The 19863-nt window shown below is 57.0% G+C and overlaps 1 protein-coding gene across 2 annotated transcripts; it reads left to right on the top strand.

The window, feature by feature from the left end:
• On the top strand, positions 1–16998 carry IL17D (interleukin 17D). Of its 2 annotated transcripts, XM_039255484.1 has the most exons (3): positions 1–524; positions 838–1133; positions 16671–16998. In XM_039255484.1, the coding sequence occupies exons 1-3, from the start codon at positions 510–512 to the stop codon at positions 16987–16989; spliced, it is 630 nt and encodes a 209-aa protein (XP_039111415.1). In that variant the 5' UTR covers positions 1–509; the 3' UTR covers positions 16990–16998. The 2 variants fall into 2 exon arrangements, with proteins under 2 accessions (XP_039111415.1, XP_039111421.1); XM_039255490.1 differs by lacking the exons at positions 1–524; positions 838–1133 and adding an exon at positions 13541–13633.
• Positions 16999–19863: the final 2865 nt, after the last annotated feature.

The raw sequence follows: 19863 nt of genomic DNA, 5'->3' as shown, positions 1-19863 counted from the left end.
TCTGGGCCTTCGGCCGCGGCGCAGCACACGTCCCGGGGCTCGGAAGCCGCGACAGTCTCCGGGTGCGGATGGGCGCGGCCGGCGGGTCCTCGGGTGACGGCCGGGGGGGGGGGGGGGGGGGGGGGGGGGGGGGGGGGCGCATCTCCTCGCGGGCGGGACGCGCTCCAGTCCCGCGCGCGCGGGGAGCCGCCCCGGCTGGGTCCCGGGGGCGCCGACCTCGTGCCGCCGGCCCGTCCCCGCGCGCGCGGCCGACGCGGACGCCCGAGGGCGCGCCCTCCGGCCGAGTCCCGCTCGCAGGCGGCCCGCACGCGGGGCTGTCCGCGCCCGGCCCCCGCGCCGGCCCCTCCTCGGCCGCGCGGCCCCCGCGGGGGGCGGGGGGGAGGCGGGCGGATGACGAGGGTGTGGGGGCGTGAGTCTGAGGGCGGCGGGCTCCGGCGTGGCTGGCGCGGGCGCCCTCGCTGTCCGGCGGCGCGCGGCGAGCGCAGCGTCGAGGTCGCGGCCGCGGGGCGATGGCGCGCGCGGGGGTAAGCGGCGCGGGCGGCCGTCACAGGCACTCGCAGCCCAGGGCGCAGCAGCCCGGCAGGCACACGCACACGCGCACCCCGCAGCCCCCGCCCGCGCGGCCCCCGGCTCGGGGCGGCGGCGGCGGCGGCGGCCCGGGGCGCGCGGGCCGGCGCAGGGCGGGGCCCCGGGGCCCCCTGGGGCGGCGGGCGGGCGGAGGCGGCGCTCGGGGGCCCGTCTGGTCCGCGCCCATCCTCCGGGCCGGCCTCAGGGTCCGCGGCGCGACGGGGGGAGGGGAGGCGGGCGGGCGGGCGCTGAGCGCGGCCTGTCTCGCAGGTCTGGATGCTGGCGGTCGGCGTTCTGCTGGCGCTGGCGCCGGGCCGGGCCGCGGGCGCCCTGAGGGCGAGCAGGCGCCCGGCGCGGCCGCGGGGCTGCGCCGAGCGGCCCGAGGAGCTCCTGGAGCAGCTGTACGGGCGGCTGGCGGCCGGCGTGCTGGGCGCCTTCCACCACACGCTGCAGCTGGGGCCGCGCGAGCAGGCGCGCAACGCGAGCTGCCCGGCAGGGGGCAGGCCCGGCGACCGGCGCTTCCGGCCGCCCACCAACCTGCGCAGCGTGTCGCCGTGGGCCTACAGGTGAGCGGCGGGGCCCGGGCGGGGCGGCCGGGGCAGGTGGGCCGGGCGGGCCGGGCGGGGCGCGGGAGCGGAGGGCGGGGCGCGGCGGGGCGGGGCGGGGCCGGCGGGCGGCGGCGGGTGGGGCGGAGGGAGCAGGTGGGCCCGGGAGGGGGACGGGGCGGGGCCGAGGGGGCGACGAGGGGCAGGTGCGGGGGGCGGGGCGGGTGCGGAGCCGGGGCTGGGAGCAGTTCACTGCCGCGAAGGCCGCGTCGCCTCCCTTGCAGGAAGGCTTCCCGTTACTTACCCTTTCACCCTCCGGTGTGGAGCAGACGTTTCTCGAGCTCCTGCTCTTTGCCAGGGGTCTAGTCCCACGGGTTACACAGGGGCCCAAGCCACGTGCTTCTTCATTCAGTTTTAGAGGGTTTTGTACGGGTTTTGTAGCGTGGCAGTGCGACGGACGGTTCTGGAACGCCTGTGGTGGGCCAGGCGCCGCTGGGCGTGGGCCCCTCGGAAGCCATCCTCCGAGTGCACGGGGGGGGGTGTACCTGGGAACGAAACCGTAGCACAGGGCGGAACACGATGTGACGTGAAAGCTGGAGAGTGTGACGTGGTGAGGGGGACCCAAACGGCACTGGACAGGTGTTTTGGAGAACGGCCGTAATTCTGAGATTGGCCTGGAAAGACGTCGTCCCGGAAGAGAGGAGCGGCGTGCGAAGCAGGGTGGCTGGGGTGTTCGGGGCTTGTGTGGCGGGAGCGTTCCCAGCACGTCTGTGAGCGTCCCTTCCCTGCTGTCGCGGCTGAGTTCCGGCACCGTCAGGGGCTCACAGGTGGCTGGGCAGGGAGGGAGCCTCCCCCTGCCGCACACACGGAAGAGGCCTCAGTGAAAGAGCCAGAAGAGGGTGGTCCAGGGGGCAGGAGTGCTTGGGGGGGGGGGAACCGGAAGTGCGGGTGGGCGTGGCTGGGGTGGCAGGAGAGGAGCCTGCAGGGGGCGAATCAGCAACGCTGCGAGTTTGGAGTGTGTCCTGAAGGGTGTGTTTTTGATCAAGGAAGTCGTGTGGCCGCACTGTGTTTGGGGGACACATCCCTGATGCGGGCTGGATTGCAGGGGGGACACCGGGCAAATGCAGGCCGTCCTTCCGGCAGAAGGCAGTTAGGGTGTGAAATCAGGCAGCAAATGAGATGAGGGTCAGTTTGAAAGATACTACTTACAGAAGTTAAAGCCACAGGGTTGGATGCATGATGAGTCTGTGAGGGAGAAGGGAAGAGTAGAAAAGGTGTAATGGCTCAAGGCTGTCGTCCACACAGCTGTTAACGTGTGCAGAGAGAGGTGCCTGGTGGCTCAGTTGGTTAAGCATCTGGTTCTTGATTTTGGCTCAGGTCGTGGTCTCAGGGTTCATGGGATGGAGCCCCCATCAGCTCCATGCTGACAGAGTAGGGCCTGCTTGGACCCCTCTCTCCCTCTCTCTCTGCCCCTCCTCCGTGCTCTCTAGATAGGTAGGTAGGTAGGTAGGTAGGTAGATAGATAGATGGATGGATGGATGCGGGGGGCTGTGAGGGGCACCCGGCTGGCTCAGTCGGTCGAGCATCAGACCTTGGCTCAAGTCACGGTCTCATGGTTTGTGAATTCAAGCCTCACATCAGACTCTGCTGTTCGAGGCCACTTCAGGTCCTCTGTCCCCCCTCCCTCGCTGCCCTCCCCTGCTCACACTCTCTCTCTCAAAAATAAAGAAGAAACCTTAAAAAAAAAAAAGATGTGCAGAGAAAATGTAATGATTTTGTCTCACACCAATCTAGGCTTCTCCCAGCCTCCATCTGCTGGTCAGTGGGTCTTCCCTCCCCCGGCCACTGTGCAGAGAACCAAGGTCACTTGTGGGGAGGTGCCCCCCCCCCAGGGTCGGTGGGCCCAGAACTCCCTCCTGCCTTCCTGTCTCTTCACTCACCTGATGCCCTGCGGACGCACAGGTTGAAGCCTTCCTTCTGGGGCCTTCCTCCACTTGCTTTCCCTCTTTCTTCCCGCATTCATTCCCACAGCCCGGAAGGGGGGACTTCCCTATGAGCCTGCCCCCGCCCGCCTCCCGCTACACCTCTGACGCTGTAGAGCATGAGGAAGATCTCTCAAAACGACAGCCTGGCCTCGCCAGACAGAAGCGCCACCTCTGCGTCTCCTACGGTGCCTCCCAGGCTGGGCTGTGGGTGGAAAGACAGCAGTGATTTTTCAGGACCTCCTGGGGGACATCGCCCTCGTTGCCGACTTGGATTGTTGACGGTATTTAAGCAAAATGGAAAAAGCGAATGAGGGGCAAGTGTTTTGGAAGGAAGTCAAGTCAGTACTAGACCTGTTGAGTTTTCTGTGCCCAGAGGGGCAGAGTGTAAATGAGTTGAACTGAGTTACCACCTTTCCTGGGGACTGACACCCCTGCCTCCTCGGAAAGATCCAAGAGCAACAGGGAGGAGGGAGCGGCTCCGGGAGGTCGTGGACAAGAACACGCGGCCGAGAGCGGCCCGGGCCCGGGGGCGGGGGCCCCGTGTGTGCCAGGCGCTGAGCCGGCATCTGCATTACTCGGCGTGGTCTTGGCACCGGCGAGTGGACGGGGGCTTGCACTCTGAAGGGAGGACAGTCTTCTAGGCATGGGCGCTGGTCAGGCCTGCCCGTCGCTGGGCGCTGACGCTGGCCCTGCCCTCTCCCGCCACAGCCAGGCCAGCGACCCTGCTCTCCTGGCCTCTGACCGCTTCTCACCAGCTCCCGAGTAATGGGGAGGCTGGGAAAACCAGTGGGCGTGGAAGCTCACAAGCTCTTCTGTGTAGGTGTTGGGGGGGGAGGGGAGGACAGGATTGGTGCAGGGAGGGGGGGGACAGGATTGGTGCAGAATGTATGCGGGAGGACAGGATTGGTTTCTCAGTGGTGACGCTCTAGGACCTGTGTATGGGGGGGAAGGGGGGAGCGTGGTCACCCCTGCAGCCATAAGCTTGGACGCAGACATGGTGTTTAAGGCTAAGAACAGTCAGAATTCTGAAGGAGGATGGACGGGGAAACGGACTGTATTGAAGTATTGAAAAGCACAGAAAGGACCACTTAGGTGGATAGGATAGAACGTAAAACAGAAATCTGGATTATAAGGTGGCTTTTTCCTTTTCGGGGAGAGTTGGATCATGCCATAAATAGTTTGGGACAACTGAGTGGCCAGCTGGAAAAAAATACAGTTCTATCTCACTTGTATATACAAATAAACTCAAAGATTTAAATGTAAAAATACAACCACAAACACATAAAAATCAGGGCCAATTGTACTTACAGTCTTGGAATGGAGAGTGGAGAGTAGCTCACAGACCCGCAAAGCCGTAAAAGACAAGACTGATAAATTCAATTACACGATTATGTGTCATTTCTTGTTGGCAAAATAAAAAGTAAAATAAAATTAGAAAAATACAGGGGCAAACTGGGAGATGTCACCCACGTCCCAAAGGGCTCATTTTCTAAAGAGCTCCTGCAAACCGGAAGAAAAACGTGTAAGGAAACGAGGAACAGAGGCTGGGCCGCTTGCCGGGGAGGGAGGCTGGGATGACTCAGGTCCGTGGGACACGGAGAGACGCCCAATTCAGGCACCGTAAGTGAACTGCGTATTAAAACAGTGCCGAGAAAACTATCTATTTTGGGGGTGCCCATCAGGCTCTCCTGGCAAGGGGGGGTCGTTCTCATAGAGCAGAGGTATGAATCGGGACAACCAGGTATTTGCTGTCTGCATTTTAAATTCGACCCAGCAGTTCCATCCCGACATCCACCGATAGGCAACTAGTTCGATAAAACGATGTAAGAACACCCAGCACGGGGAGGGGGCAGCTGTACGCCCGCCTCGGGCACACAGCCCCTCGCTGCGCACAGGCGGAGACGGCAGGGTGCCTGCAGTGTGGACGGCAGGATGCCGTTGTGTTACAAGACAAGGTGTTACATAACGTATACATATAAAGTGATACTTTAAAATGTACACACACACACACACACACACACACACACACCACACACCACACACACACATACTCTTGGGGCACCTTCGGAACCTGGAAACTGGCGACAGAGAGTGGGAAGGAGACTTACTTTTCACTCCTTTGTATCTTCTGAATTTTCTGCCCTGTGCATGTGTTATTTATTTCCAAAACATCTGAAATTTTAAAGTGAGAGAAGAAAGGGAAATTCACCAAGTATGAGGAAAAAGCAGACTGTGAAGAAACAAAATTCAGCAGGTAACAGCGGCCTTTGATCTGGGGGGAGCACTGGTCTGAGGAGAACCGGCTGCCCTGACAGGCTGTAGGGCCCGGAGCCCAGGCCCGCCCGGCCCCTGGGCCCCCACCGCTGGGCCTGCTGTGGTGAGGAGCCGGCCTGGGCAGGTGATGATACCGGGGTCAGGACCGAATCTGGACCTCTGCTGGCATCCAGCCCCGCTTCCCACCAGTGCGCCAGCAGAAAAGCAGCACTGAACTTCCAGAACATACAAATATTTTCTCATTTACTTAGTGGCATCATGTTTGCTTCTCTTAAGCTTTAGAAACAAAACGCCAGAAGTAAAATCAATGCAATTGCTCATTAAGCTTTTTTAAAGCCGCGTTGACACAGGAAGAAATGCATTGCAAGAACACTGAGGTTTATTAAGGTTGAAGGGACACAGCACTCATTTATGTTGAAACCTCAAGGATAAACACCTACCAACGCTCCAAGCAATTTTTAAGTTGTTTATATTTTTCAATTTTGGGTCGTAGTCTAAAGATAACTTTTTTCTAGGATGTGAGTAATGCACAGCAATTTAATTTTAGGCTCTACCACTTTTCTATATAACTCCTTTCCTCCTGGGGACTTAAGAGCCGAGGCCTAAATTTATGTTGCAATAAACAGCTCCGGGGAGGAGAGGGGCCGAGGGGAGAAAGGGAAGAGGGAACAGGGAGAGTAAGGAAGAGGAGAGAGGACTGCACGCGGGGAGGGCCACGCAGCCCTCACGCTGGAGCCGGAGGGCAGTGAGACCCCCCGCAGGGGCAGCCCCCCCCCCCCCCGTCCGGTGGCGAGCAGGGGTGTCTCAGGGGGGAGGGGAGACGGGGAGGGAGGAACCCGGGCTGGCCCCGCTCCCTAGCGCCAGAACTTTCAGCAGGTGACTGTTGGGCAGGGGGCGCAGCAGCAGCAAGAGCTGCGGGTCAGGCAGGGTCACCGCTGTCCCCCGGGCCGGCCCAGCCATGCCGTCTGCGGGACGACCTTCACGTTCCGGTAAAGCGATCGTCGGGGGTGGGGGTGGGGGACGGAAAGGCTGTGCCGGCCTCACCCCGTCCGGACCCCGTCTCCCCGGCGCCTCCCTTTCCTGGGGAAAGAAACGTCACGTGCAGCAGAGAAAGAGCGGGTGGGAGTTTAACGTTGGCGTTGTTACCCCCACCGCCCCCGCCGCCTTTAAACTCTCTCTCTCTCAGATGTCCCCTCGCCTGCGTGCACCCGCACGTTTGTGCCCCAGCACTAAGAAGAGGGGTCCCCGCGGGGAGGGGGGGGGAGCCGGACCACGGCGACGCCGCCGCGCCCCCTGTGACCGACAGGGGGCAGCACCGCGCCGCCCGCCGTCTCCCGCGCGCGCGACCTGGCTTCTCGCGGACGCCCGTCCCGTCGCGCGTGACCTTTGGAACTGGGGGCGTCGCATCTTGTCCACAACGTTTCCCCGCGACGAGTTCACGATGTCCAGGGGCCCCGCTTCAAGTCTGCCGAGCGTTCGAATGGCGCCAGCAGGGCCCGCGGGCCTCGGGCGGGGCGGCCCCGTCCAGAAGGAAGGGCTGAGGGGGGGGGGGCAGACAGGCGAGCCGCCCCGCCCGGTGGGGGTCTCGGGTCACCAAACTCCTTGTTGTCGAGGAGGGGACACTGTCGTTCAGAGCACCTTGTGCAGAAATGTTGGTATTTCCCCCCCAAAAGCTTTTCACGGATAAGTGACCTTTGATTAGCCAAAGTGCCGCCTAGATTTCCCCCCTGAGCTACTCAGTATAGCAGGTGCCACCGCAGCGGCACCGCTTCCCGGGGTAAAAATAAGAGCATTGTCATGGAGCATTGTCATGGGATTAAAGTCTCTCTTTCTGAAAATGGATACGTTCGTTTTGCTTTGATAGTTATTTTCTTCAACTGCCCGGGCTTTGCTCTGGCATTCTTAGAGTAGCCGGGGATGATGATAATATTTCATTCCATCCTCACCTCTTCCAGATTTCCTCACCTGAATACAATGTTTGTACCCTTAATACCAACAGAAAAACTGAGCCAAGTCCTGGAAGGAACACACATTCCACGAAGTGAAATTCCTTATGGTGTGTGCCTTCCAGAAATGACACATGAAGATTTTGAAGGACAGTAATGAGTACCCTGCTCACCAAATTAATGAGGTCAAGGAGACAGTCATCTACTTGAGGACTCTTCCAGAATTAAATAAAGAGTCTAAGCTAATGTTTTGATGTCAGTTATTCCTCATAACCAATGTGTGGCAACAGCTGGCCCGTTCCAGATCCAGGTGGGCTCCAGCCTTCTGCGCCCAGGCGCTTGGCCCGCCTGCCCCAAGGACGGACACATCAAAGATGGCTTTGAACCCAAATTCTGCAGCGTCCCCTGGACACATAGTTAAGCCAGCCCGTGGGCATGAGCTGTGTTTTCCCTTTGAAGAGATAGTTCCCAGCTGCACTGAATGTGTGGCATTGGCCTTGACAAAAGAATAAAACCCTTTGAGAAGCTCTGGCCCTCATTCTAACCTCTCTTTCTCCTCTTTCCTCTGGGAAAGCCTTTTTTTTCTAAATTACCTTCCAAATTCTTTTCCAAGCCATAGTGTCTCTCCAGTCTTCCCTGACCCCCAGATGAGCGGGTTTCACTGGTGTCAGTGGATTTCCTGGTTGTGGAGGTAGCACTCGCGACCGGCTGAGCGCTGAACACCCGCCAAGCGCAGAGCAGACCCCTGGTGGACGGGCCGAGCCAGGTGAGCAGGAGGACCCTGGGCAGCCCCTCGCCCTGCCGGTGCCTCAGTTTCCTCCTTGAATAAAGGGGGAGGACGGGCAGGCTGAGCCCTTCCAGGTTCCCAGGAGTCCGGAGCCAGCCCGGCTGGCAGGAGAGCCGGCTCAGTTCTGGAGCCTGACTCGCTGGCTCAGCTTCAGGGCCGACCCCGACGCCAAGTTCAGGATCACACCAAAGTCATCCTCAGTCCCCACTGGGGGGCGGGGCCGACCCCTAACTCTCCTTGGCCGGTGAAGAGGGCCAGGTGGAATCCGCTGGGACCTGACTCCCGTCGGTCTGTGCCAGCTCTGACTTTGCCCCCCCCCCCCCCACCGCCAGCGGAATTTTTCCATGTCCCCTTTCAGGAGAAACGCACAACTGATGTTTCCTCGGAGGGGCCAGAAGAGCATTTTTCAGAGTTCCTTGGCAGCGTGTGTTGAAGGGCTTGGCTCCCTCGGGCCTCAGGGAATGGAGAGAGGGTGGAGCTGATGGGGCTGCTGGCCACGGCTTTCCAGCAGAGGGAATCTGTGGTCCTCATGACCCCGGGTACCCCCTGGCCTGCGGACAGAGCCCTCCCATTGCGGTTCTGGGCCTCGTCACGCACCATGCTTCCCCCCGTGGCCTCATAATCGTCCCCCTCCCAGCTGTGGGGCTGGTTCCCAAAGGGAAAAAGAGAAGTTGGAAGGTTACACAAACCGCATGGCAGTGACTCATTATCTCTCTCAGACCCGGAGACGTAATCCTCTACCAGGGCTGCATTTTAGAATTATCCGGGGAGCTTGAAAAAAATGTCAACACCCTGGCCCCATGCCAGAGCCATGGATTGCAGATCTCTGGGGTGGGGGGACCGCGATCACTAGTTTTGAAAGCTCTTCTGTGTGTCCCCAGTGGAGTCCAGTTGAGATCTGCACACCATCCTCTCTGCAATGCCACTTGCTTGTTGGGTGAACGGTGACCTTCTGCGTTCGCTAGACTTCTCAGCGTGGGGGGTCCTGCGCTGGTGGCTTCATGAAATTTGGATGTATCTGGGAAAATGCAGTCACCCAACTGCTGGCTGCCAGTGTCAGGCGATATATGTATGGCTGACCGCCTTGCGGACTGTGCCGTGGGACGGGCTTCTGCTGACGGTCAGTGGGCTTCCCCACTTCAAGTGAGCAGGACAAATACTTGCACAGCAGCTGGCATGTGGGGCTCCTGATTCAAGGGTCAAGTGTGAGAATCTGTGTTTTTAACAGACTCTCACATGGTTCTATGCAGGTGGCCTGAAAACTTCTTGCTTATGTCTTCTATTTATTGCCTCTCTCCTGAGCAAAACAGCATTTTCCAGAGGAATCTTAGCTCTCAGGAAGGGAAATTGGTTACCCTCAGCTTTCCCCGAGGGCTGCCAGATGTCTTTATATTACCGTGGTTTCAGAAGGTCTTGATATCTGGTAAAGTGAGCCCCCCCCTTCTTCTTCAAAATTGTCTAGAGTCTTCTTGGACTCTTTCCTCTCTCTATGAATTTTAGGATCAGCTTGCCAAGTTCTACGAAAAATGTAAGGATTTTGCTTAGAACTGCACCGACTTCATAGATTAATTTGGGGAATTCTCTGATATCCCAGAAACTCTGTGGGTTACAGGTGTCCTTTCTAACTAGAAAACATTGATAAAAAATGTCACCTGCCATCAAGAAGCTAGGGGAAGTAGTCTGGCCATCAGACCCATGCCCTCTACCAAAGAACCAGGCAATGACCCGCCCGCTGTCACTCGTTGGTAACTAAACTGGACTGAAATTTTAAGTTCAAGACTCTTACTGACTCCATCCTGCCCTTTAAAAAAAAAAAGTCTATTAAGTTGGACTCTTTGGCCTTAACGATCTGGCAAAGCATGACTCCTGAGGCACTGTTGTTTCCACTGACACCTTGTCAGCCCTGTGGGCCTCCAGTCTGAACTGGAGAAGGCGCTTCCTCCAACTTTGTTCCTGGGCTTGGGGTCTTGGAATGGCTGTGAAGCAATCGTACGGAGCCTCGGCTGTTTTGAGATCAAAATAAGCTTATGTGTTTTGCAAAGCGAGAAGGTGAGCCCTGGCATCGAGTTTGTGCCAGCTCAGCCCACGGCTGCACTTGGGCAAGGGCTGGAGGGCCCAGCGGGCGGCGGCGGCCGTCCCTCTGCTGGGATGTACTCATTGTTCCCCTGGTGGCACAGTCCTCACGGAACCGCTTCGAATTGTTTCCTACCGAGTTCAGGGTCCCAGGGGCCGTGCTCGCTTCTGTCTCCTCTGCCACTTACATTCCTCTCCGAGCTCAGTTTCTGTCGCCTCTAATCATCCCTGGAGGACTTGTCCTTTGTTCTTGGATTAAGCTGGGCCAGCTGTCACTCACTGGAGCCAAGCTTCACACGTGGCCTCAGGGGCACTTTTGGATCCCATCAGAGGGAAAACTTGATTTGTTTCAAGTATGTTCCACGCCAAGCTTCCACAGAGCAGCATGCGGAAAATGTGAAGACAAAGGAATCATTGCTTACAAGGAAGCAAGACAGCCGTGCGGCTTCGTCCTGGATTGCATGTCCATGTTTGGTAAGAGTAAAGGATCCCTGTTGGAGTTTCTCATGTCTTGTTTTTGCGGCGCCTTTCTTTAACCAGGAAGCACTCCAAGCTGATCATTGCCTCCAAATCTTAAGGCAGGAGGTTCGGGTGAGGGGCTTTGGCTTTGTGCCTGTTCCCTGGCGGTCCTGAGGCTCCCGACCTTTTCTCCTGACCTCTTTTCCCTTCCCCAACTAGTGTCCTTCAGAATGTGTCCGTCTTGAGCTTTCTGTCTTCCCTGGCACTCGCTGGCATCGATGTCCACAGTATTGGGTGTCAGGGGTGTGATATGTATTGTATTGTAGCCCCTCCTTTGGTAGGTATTCCTGTTTTAAGAGAAACTTTCTGGTCATAAAGCCACACTTTGAAAACCATCAGTGCTTATGCCTTCTTATTGTTTTCTGTCCCGGGAACCAGGCGGGCGTGGGGGGTGGGGAGGGGGGTATAGCAGATGTCTCTGTCACAATGCCTTAGCCCAGAGGTCTCATTGTGACAGTGGAAATTTCAGTCTGGGGGGACTGACTGGCAGGGGTGGCGTAGATATTTTTAGTCAGATGAGCCTTCTGACCATCACAGCATCCAAGTGACTGTCAGCTCTACCTGTCATTAACAGATGGTACATGGATTGTTACCTGTGTGCTATGGCACGTAGAAAGATAAATCACAGTTGTTTGGAACGGAAAGGGAGGTTTGATGTCCCCAGGTCACATGAGCATTCCAGAGGAGGAAACGGAGTCTGAAGAGCCTGTGCCTGACCTTCCTGCTCCAACCTTGATCTTGTCCTATAATTGGGCCTACGCCACCTGATATCGGAATGATCTTTCTAAACATCCACTGATCGTGTCTCTACATGCTTCTGGTCCTTGTGTGGCTTCCGGTGGTCTGGACAGTACAACCCAAACTTTGTGCTCTGATCTTCAAGGCGCCTGTCCAGCTGTCACATTTCTTATTAAATCTTCACCCCCTGCACAGTTAGGGCTCCTCGGGGTTTCCCACCCACCTGGTGTCCTGCTTCCCTGCCCAGGGGTGGGTTGCTCAGCACCTCCTCCTCCCTTGTCCAACTCAGCCCTCCTTCTTTTTTTTTTGTTAAAATTTTTAATGTTTGTTTATTTTTGAGACGGAGAGAGACAGCACGGGGAGAGAGAGGGAGACACAGAATCTGAAGCAGGCTCCAGGCTCTGAGCTGTCAGCACAGAGCCCGACGCGGGGCTCGAACCCACAAACTGTGAGATCATGACTTGAGCCGAAGTCGGACACTCAACCAGCTGAGCCCCCAGGCGCCCCTACCCTCCTTGTTTTCTAAAGCCACCTCAGACTTCCCTGGCACAGTAGCCTTGAGCCACCCATGTGTTTGTGGTGGTCTTTGGGCTTTGTGTTGCTTTGTCTGCGGGGCTGGCTTGAGCATTCATGGAGGGGCCGTATCCTCCCCAGTGCCCACCTTCCTCTAAAATTCTGCTGAATTAATAATCACTACTGACCTTCCATTCGGCAAATTCCCAGGGCACTGTGTTACTTGACAAGCACTTAGCACTGTGTGTGTGTGTGTGTGTGTGTGTGTGTGTGTGTGTGTGTACCCTCATGCATTTCATGTGTATCTCAAAAAGATAAGGGCTCTGTTAAATAAGACCACACACAGCACCATTAATACACTGGAAGTTAGTATTCCCTAATATCTTCTAATATTCAGTCAGGTTCAAAATTCTTTGATTGTAAGTATTTCTTTTTAAACTTAAAAATTTTTTTCCTCTGTATTTTTTCTGTTATATTATTTAAGTCTATGTTTTGAAATAGTTTCAAACTAACAAAACACATTTGTGAAATTAGTACAAAGAATTCCCATGTAGCCTTTACCCAGATTCCCCAAATGTCAACATCGTAACTCAGCAGAATTATCAAGATGAGGAAACACGCACTGATGACAGTGCTATAATCTGAGAGACGTTATTCAGAGCCGCCCACGAATGCCCCCTTTCTGCTCCAGGATCCAACCCAGGCTCACATGTTGCCTCTGGTGGTCCAGGCCCTTTAGAGGCCTTCAGTCTACAGCAGTCCCTCAGGTCTTTGTCTTTTGTGACATTGAAGAGTGTGGTCAGTTGTTTTGTTGAAGGTCCCTCAGTCTGGGTTGGATGTGATTTTTAAGCAGCCATAATTATCATCCAAAAGGAGGCATTACAAGTAGAAGGTTGCGCAATTCGCAGCTGCGCCGGCCAGGATGGCAGGTGTCATGCAGGTCGGCGACGCCCCGTGCCCGGGGCTCAGGTCATTCTACTCGATGCTCTTTGGGGTTCCCTCCCTTTCTCTCTTGGAACAAACACGTGCTGAGTTTCCCACATTCTGTATGTTGTTGGTCATATCCTCATGGTGCCTTTGAACGTGTTCCTCTGTCCCTGTATTTCCAGTAAAGTAGCTCAGTCCGTCCCAGTTTTTGGCTAGTCCCTCGTTAGCACCTGCCTTCCTTGGCTCGGGGAGTGCCACTCCTGACTGGCCATCTCGACAGTGAGACATCTTCTCCTTCACAAGTTGGTTTTCTCTGTCTTTCATTTTGTGTCTCTCCATATGCTCTCCTGAAGGACCTTCCTTAACTACCACTGACTACATGCTAATGATTTAAAAATCTCCACCGTCAGCCAGGATCTCTCTCAGAATCCAGACCATCTTCTACCCTGTGGTCTGTCTGCGATTCCATCCGATTGGATCACTTACCTTTTTTAACATTCTCCCCATTGCCTTCAGGGTCAAATCCAAATCTGACTGTAAAATTGAGGCTCTTAATGACCCCGCCTCCACAGGTGGCCCCGTCTGTGGTTCCTCGTCTGTGCGGCAGCGCCTCCACTCTAGGCTCTGCCCTGTGCCCTAAGTACCCTCTCTCCCCTCCTCATCTGGATGAATCCACCCAGGAACCACCTTGGCCAGGAGGCCTCCCAGCGGCCATGGCTGGATGCACCCTGAGTGTTTGTACACCGATCTCCCCAGATGGTGAGTCCTTGCGTAGTAGATGCGTGTTTCCCCTACGTCCTCGTTGCCTGCCACGTCACCGGCACTCGGATGTTGCTGACTAAGTGTTGACGGCGACCGGAGATAGTGTGAATCCCTTCTCCTTCGAACTTTAAGTTGTGGTCTTATATGGACTTAAGGGTATGAAGGACAGGAAGCTGTGCGGTGCGGACCCGCTGTCGCCGCCCGCCGAGCCCTAATCCTCATGTTCGGGCACAAGGATGAGTAGACACACAGCCCGGCGTCTTCCCTCCCCGGGGAGGGCATCGAGCAGGCGTCCTCTCCCACCCGGGAGGCACCGGGCGGGGGATCTGGGGGACGCGGAGGCTAAATCTGACTCAGGGAATTTGAAGACTTAATGATTTGAACTGGACCCTGAAGTAGGGCGAGGGGTCGGTGAGTCTGCGTCCGGCTGGGGGGAGGGCGTCTGGAGCGGCCGCTCAGCGGGCACTTCGCGGGGGGGAGGGGCGGGCGCACCGGGGGCGTCGGAGGAGGTGCGGGGGGGGGGGCACACGGTGGAGGCCGTCGAGGCAAAGCAGAGTTTGGATTCTTGCTGACACGCACCCCCGCGGCCCACTGCGCCCAGACGCGGGGCGGGGACGAGGGTCTCCGGAGGAGGGAGAGGGAGCGGGGCGTGGGGCGGCGGCTGGATGCCCGCAAGCCCGGAGCTCGCGACGCTCCCAAGGCGCCGGACGGCAGAACGCAGCCAACACCGGCGGCAGAGGCTGAAAAACTGCGTCTCAGCTGCTGGCGTTCGAGCCGGAGGGAAGGACGAAGAGACCAAAGCGTAGGTTTGCGTGCTTGGGCCTCAGAGAGGACTTGCTCTGTGCACAGCCCCGCGCTGCCCCTCGGCGCACAGCAGGGTGAGCAGCCGGCACCCTGGACCTGCCCTCGGGGTGCGGCCACGAGTGGGGGGGGGTCTGCGCCGGCGCCCTCCTGGCCTCCCGTGACCTCGCCTCTGCGCTCGGACGGGGCCGGCGGCTTCGGGAGGCCCAAGCGGCAGGCGGCCCGGCCTCTGGTTTACCTCCGGGGCTCCTGCCTCCTCCCCGTCCACGGGGTGCTCCCCCCCCCACCCCGCTCGGCGCCCGGTTCTTCCGAGCCGTGTAAATGGCATGTGGCCGGTGGTAAGGCTGTTGCTGCGTGAAGATAACCGTTTCTAGACTCTTCCCCGCCCCAGCATGTTTCAGTCCACTAACGTCTAAAGATGTTGGGGCCAAACAGAAAGAGAAACCCAGGTGCTTTCCCTACACGTGTGGAGCCGCCCACCCTCGACCTCCACTGAGGGAGCGCGGGCCTCGCGGACGCGGCCTCCTCCGCCGAGAAGCCTCCGGGCCAGTCTAACAGCCGGGTCCCTGCAGGCTTCTGCGCCTCCCCCTCCCCCTGCCTTTTAGCTCCTTTCTGAAAGAAACCCTCAGCTCTGTTCTTGGACACCCCACTACTCGCTCACCTGCCCCCCACTTCTCCTAAGCCCCCCACTCTTTAATTGGATGGTCCAAACGTACTTCTTAACTGGCAGTGTCTCACTTCGTGGATGACTTTTCGTCATTACGGGGGGCCTGCGGGAGCACTAGTCACAGGGTTTCTGCCTGAAGGCCACGCCGCTTGTGCGGGAGGCTACGGAGGGCGAAGGCCAGCCCGGGCCACTGTCCCTCCCCACGGAGCCCCACTCTGCTCTCCAGAGCACGCATTAACAAAACCCGGATCAGAAGCCACATACACCTCAAGTTCTTGTCTGTAAAAACCTGTAGGCACATCTCATTTTTTAAAATGTGAGTCCTTGGCTCCCATCAGCCCCGCACACTGCCCCCCCCCCCCCCCCCCCCCCCCCCCCCCCCCCCCCCCCCCCCCCCCCCCCCCGGAGCCAGCTGAGCCCGCCAAGCCCTCAGACGCCTCTGGCATTGTGGCAACCGGCTGTTTTGCAGGTGTTGACATTGGCTCTTGGCATCTGACCAGGAAATAGGGAGCCTTGGAGGATGGAAATGGCCACGTTTAAACCAGCGTTCATTTCCCAAACGTCCCAGGCTGGCGAGCCTGCCCGCCCCGGTGCAGCTCTGGCCCCTTCGAGCAGGCCACACAGACCCTGACAGACAGACGGACACGCCTGCCTCACGGCCTTCTGGACTTGAGCAAGGTTCACGGCTCTGTCAGAGGCCAGGTGGCCAGTGTCTGCACCGTCTGGCATCCAGGCCACCTAGCTTCTTGCAGAGGTGGCCCCTCCCTGGGAACCAAAGTGACCAGCGCCGTCTGGGGCTGCAGAGCCTGGTGGCTGGAGGGGAGGCAGATCTGGGGCCCTGGGGCCACTGCTCTAAGGCTCAGAGCTGGAGTGGGCGCCGGGGCGGAGAGGCTGCTTCCCATCACGGTGGGTGCGTGTGGCCACCCACCAGCGAGCGTGCCAGGGGCTCACCCCCCTCCCCCCACCTCTGCCAGGTTGTCCTTGTACATCTCTTACCTGCTGATGCATTTCAGTCATGAGCATGAATATATATATTTTACTTTTCTACCTATGTTGGTGCAGGTGAAAGCACTTTTAGGTGAATGGCCTAAGAATAGCTATAAACCCTGTCTTCACCATTTAACGTAGAGTCACGTGCTTTATCTATTTCTTTCTTTTTTTTTTAATGTTTTATTTTTGAGAGACAGAGAGAGAGAGAGAGAGAGAGAGAGAGAAGATGAGCAGGGGAGGGTCAGAGAGAGAGGGAGACACAGAATCCGAAGCGGCTCCAGACTCTGTCAGCACAGAGCCGGACGCGGGGCTCGAACCCACGAACCGAACCGTGAGATCATGCCCTGAGCCGAGGTCGGACGCTCAACCCACTGAGCCACGCAGGCGCCCCGCTTTATCTGTTTTAGATCCGGGTGTTGCGTGGACGCGAACTGCCTGACCAATTAATTGTCCGGCCCCACCTTCCTTGCTGCGCCCTGATCAAGGCTTACTGGTCCCAGAAGCAAAACTTTCCCAGCACGTGATGTGTCCCGTTGCCCCAAAGCGTGGACTAAACCCGGGCTCTCTTCCCTGCAGGATCTCCTACGACCCCGCCAGGTACCCGAAGTACCTGCCCGAGGCCTACTGCCTGTGCCGGGGCTGCCTGACCGGGCTCTTCGGGGAGGAGGACCTGCGCTTCCGCAGCGCCCCGGTGTACGTGCCCGCCGTCATCCTGCGGCGCACGTCGGCCTGCGCGGGCGGCCGCTGGGTGTACACGGAGGAGTACGTGACGGTGCCCGTGGGCTGCACCTGCGTGCCCGAGCAGGCCAAGGAGGCGGACGGCGCCAACTCCAGCGCGGACAAGCGGGGCGCCAAGCTGCTGCTCAGCCCCGGCGATAAGCCGGGCGGGCCCTGAGGCCCTGCCGCTGTCCCGGGGGGGGGGGGTGCCCTGTCCCCGGAGCGAGCGCAGGGGCTGGGGGTGCCCTGTCCCCGGAGCGAGCATGGGGGGGAGGGGGGGCCTGTCCCCGGAGCGAGCGCGGGGGCTGGGCGGGGGGGGGGGGCTGTTCCCGGAGCGAGCGCGGGGAGGGGGGTACTGGCTCGGCCACCTCCTGGGAGAGAAAACGAAGAGGAAACGAGGAAACGAAACTCAGGTGACCCGGAGAGGTCCGCCGGCCCCGCCGGCCCCGCCGCTCACCCTCGCGCAGCGCCCCCTGGGGGTTCTCTCAGGCAAACGCACGGGGTCCGTGACCTCAGGTGGGCCGCACACGGCCGCGAAGGTGGCCGGAGCGCGGGGGCGGGGCGTGAGCGCGCCTTCGTGGCCCCCGGGCTCGGACCCTTGCCCCACGCAGGCCGCGGAGCCCTGGACGCCGCTCCAGGAAGCGGTGCGAGCCTCGCGAGGTAGACGGTAGCTTAAGGTGCTTCTGAAAGAAAAAGCGTTTTTAAAAAGTGGAATATATACCTACTCTTTTATTCAACCGTTTTCGATGGAGAAGAAACTATTTTTATAGAAGGAATTTTGAGCAATTATATTAAAATTGTTTGACTTAACATAGAAGGACTTTGTAACCGTTCTGTTTCACTTCCTCTGGCAAGACTGTTTGAGAAGCACAACTGGGAATCTTAAGGTGAACTTCAGGACGGCCCCGCGGCTGTCCCTGAATCCAGCCAGCCCCCAGTTGCCGCCCATGACAGAAAGGACAGGGCTAAATGGGACCCGGTTCCAGGGAAGCCCTTCACAGGCTGCTGCCCAGGGAAAAGGGGCCCCGCTTACCCAGACAGGCCAGGGATTCCAGAAGTCTCAAACTTGGTCTGTTCATCATGAGTATATACATGGTCACAGATTTATACAATTAAAGAATTTTTTCACTCCTGAAAGTTAAGTGGGGCCAAGTGAGAAGTGGAGGGGTAAGGCGACAGGTGGATGGGGACAGCTTTGCCACTTCTCAGGAATCCAAGTCTTAGCTTTAAGGGCCTCAGGAACTAGCCACGTGCGAGAAGCAGGCCAATTTACAATTTCCAGAAATCAGTACTGGGGGCCTTTTAACATCCTGCAACGTGAGCTAAATCCATACTCTCTTCTGTAGCTTGAAGGTCTGTCCTTGAACACAAGTATTTGTAAACGTGAGAATTTCTTTTTAAGTCATTAAAGCGACTGTAGATGAAGGGCATCCTGGCTGCGTGCATTCCTCTCTGAGCTTGGCCTTGATGGGCTCCACTGATTTTTAGAGGAAGCTAGGAGTCTTCACTTTATCTTAACTCCGTAGTTGACATTTAAATGAAGATTTCATTTGGTCTTTGAAAGATCAACTACTCATGCAAAGTGCCTCTCCCCTCTTCTGTGACACCCCAGCGAAACCAAAACGGAGAAGTGCATTTCACAGCTTCAGCTGCCCTAAAAATAATGGAGCTTTCGCTTCCTGGCTACCAAGTCTCAGCCTTAGTTCGGTCTGGAGGGAGGGGTCACAGAACTTTCAGCTAGTACTAAATATTAACAGAAGTTGTACGTGGAAAATACATTGCTGAGCAAAATCCAGATTTTCCAAAAATTCAGAAATTCAAAATTGAAAGCCCAGCTGTATAGTTCTATACAGTCTGGGAAGTTTTACTTCTCCATTCAACCTCTGAGGGGGTGGCGTATGTAGGGAAAAAAGCTATCCCTAGCGGTAGTACGTCTGGAGTACGTTCGTATCCAGAAAGCAGAAGGTTTGGAGCAATCTTTTATTGCTAGCTCAACAACATCAAATCCGTAAGTTAAAAGAAAAAGTGCTTTTCAAACCAGTGGTTTGGGTAATTGTTCAGTCATTGCCACTGTTGGGTAACATTTTCCAGCTACTCCTCAAATAGAAATAGTGCAAACATCAGAGGAGAGTAAACTTAAGGAGTAAACATTTGGAGAAAATAGCACTATTTTATTGTATTATTAGCTTAACTAAATTTAGCTTGTGAAAAGGTAGCACATTCCCAGTGGAAGAAATTAGCTTTCCATTCTGTAGAACCAGAAAAGCAACCTTTCTGTTTTTTCTCTGAATGGGATATTCTTCCACTTAATACTTGCGCACTGGCCGTGTTGCGGGTACAGAGCGCCTGGGAGACAGCCGTGAACCCGATGCAGTCTCCATCCTCAGCCAAAATACAACCTGCACTGGCGGTCAGAGCACAGGTAGGTGTCTGTGGGCCACTCCTCACAGGAAGTGCTGCCCCGTGAAGCTAAGCGACATGTTCCTGATAACTGGGTGGTGCTGCCTCCTTCAGTCACTGTGAAGACAGGACACCATTTGTAAAGCACCTGGTACAGTGCCTGGCACACGGGAGGTATTAGGACATATTGGACTCGTTGATTTATAAGCGACATTAAAAATAAGTATCAAGCTGGGGCACCTGTGTGGCTCAGACGTTTGAGCACCTGACTCTTGATTTCAGCTGAGGTCATGATCTCACGGTCGTGAGGCTGAGCCCCACACTGGGCTGGGCACTGTGCGTGGAGCCTGCTTGGGATTCTCTCTCCTCCCCCCGCCACTCCCCCAAGCACATGCATATGCACACACTCTCAAAATAAATAAACAACATTAAAAAAGAAGATACGATCATGTTTAAAAAAATACCAAGCTGTTCTTCCCCCCATGTTACGTTTGTTGCTTTAGTATGTATCATTTAAGTGACTTTTTGTATAAAAGTTTACAAAATCTATTACTAGGCAGCAGCGACCACACCCATAGCAGCTTTGCCCCCTTTCCTCCCCCACCCTCCATGAAAAAATAGGGTTTCTCTTCCTCATCTAAATGCTAGACTT

This window comes from Hyaena hyaena, unplaced genomic scaffold, assembly GCF_003009895.1.
Source record: "Hyaena hyaena isolate Hyena2069 unplaced genomic scaffold, ASM300989v1 scaffold_11, whole genome shotgun sequence".
Lineage (NCBI taxonomy): Eukaryota > Metazoa > Chordata > Mammalia > Carnivora > Hyaenidae > Hyaena > Hyaena hyaena.
This window is presented reverse-complemented; position numbering and strand designations above follow the sequence as displayed.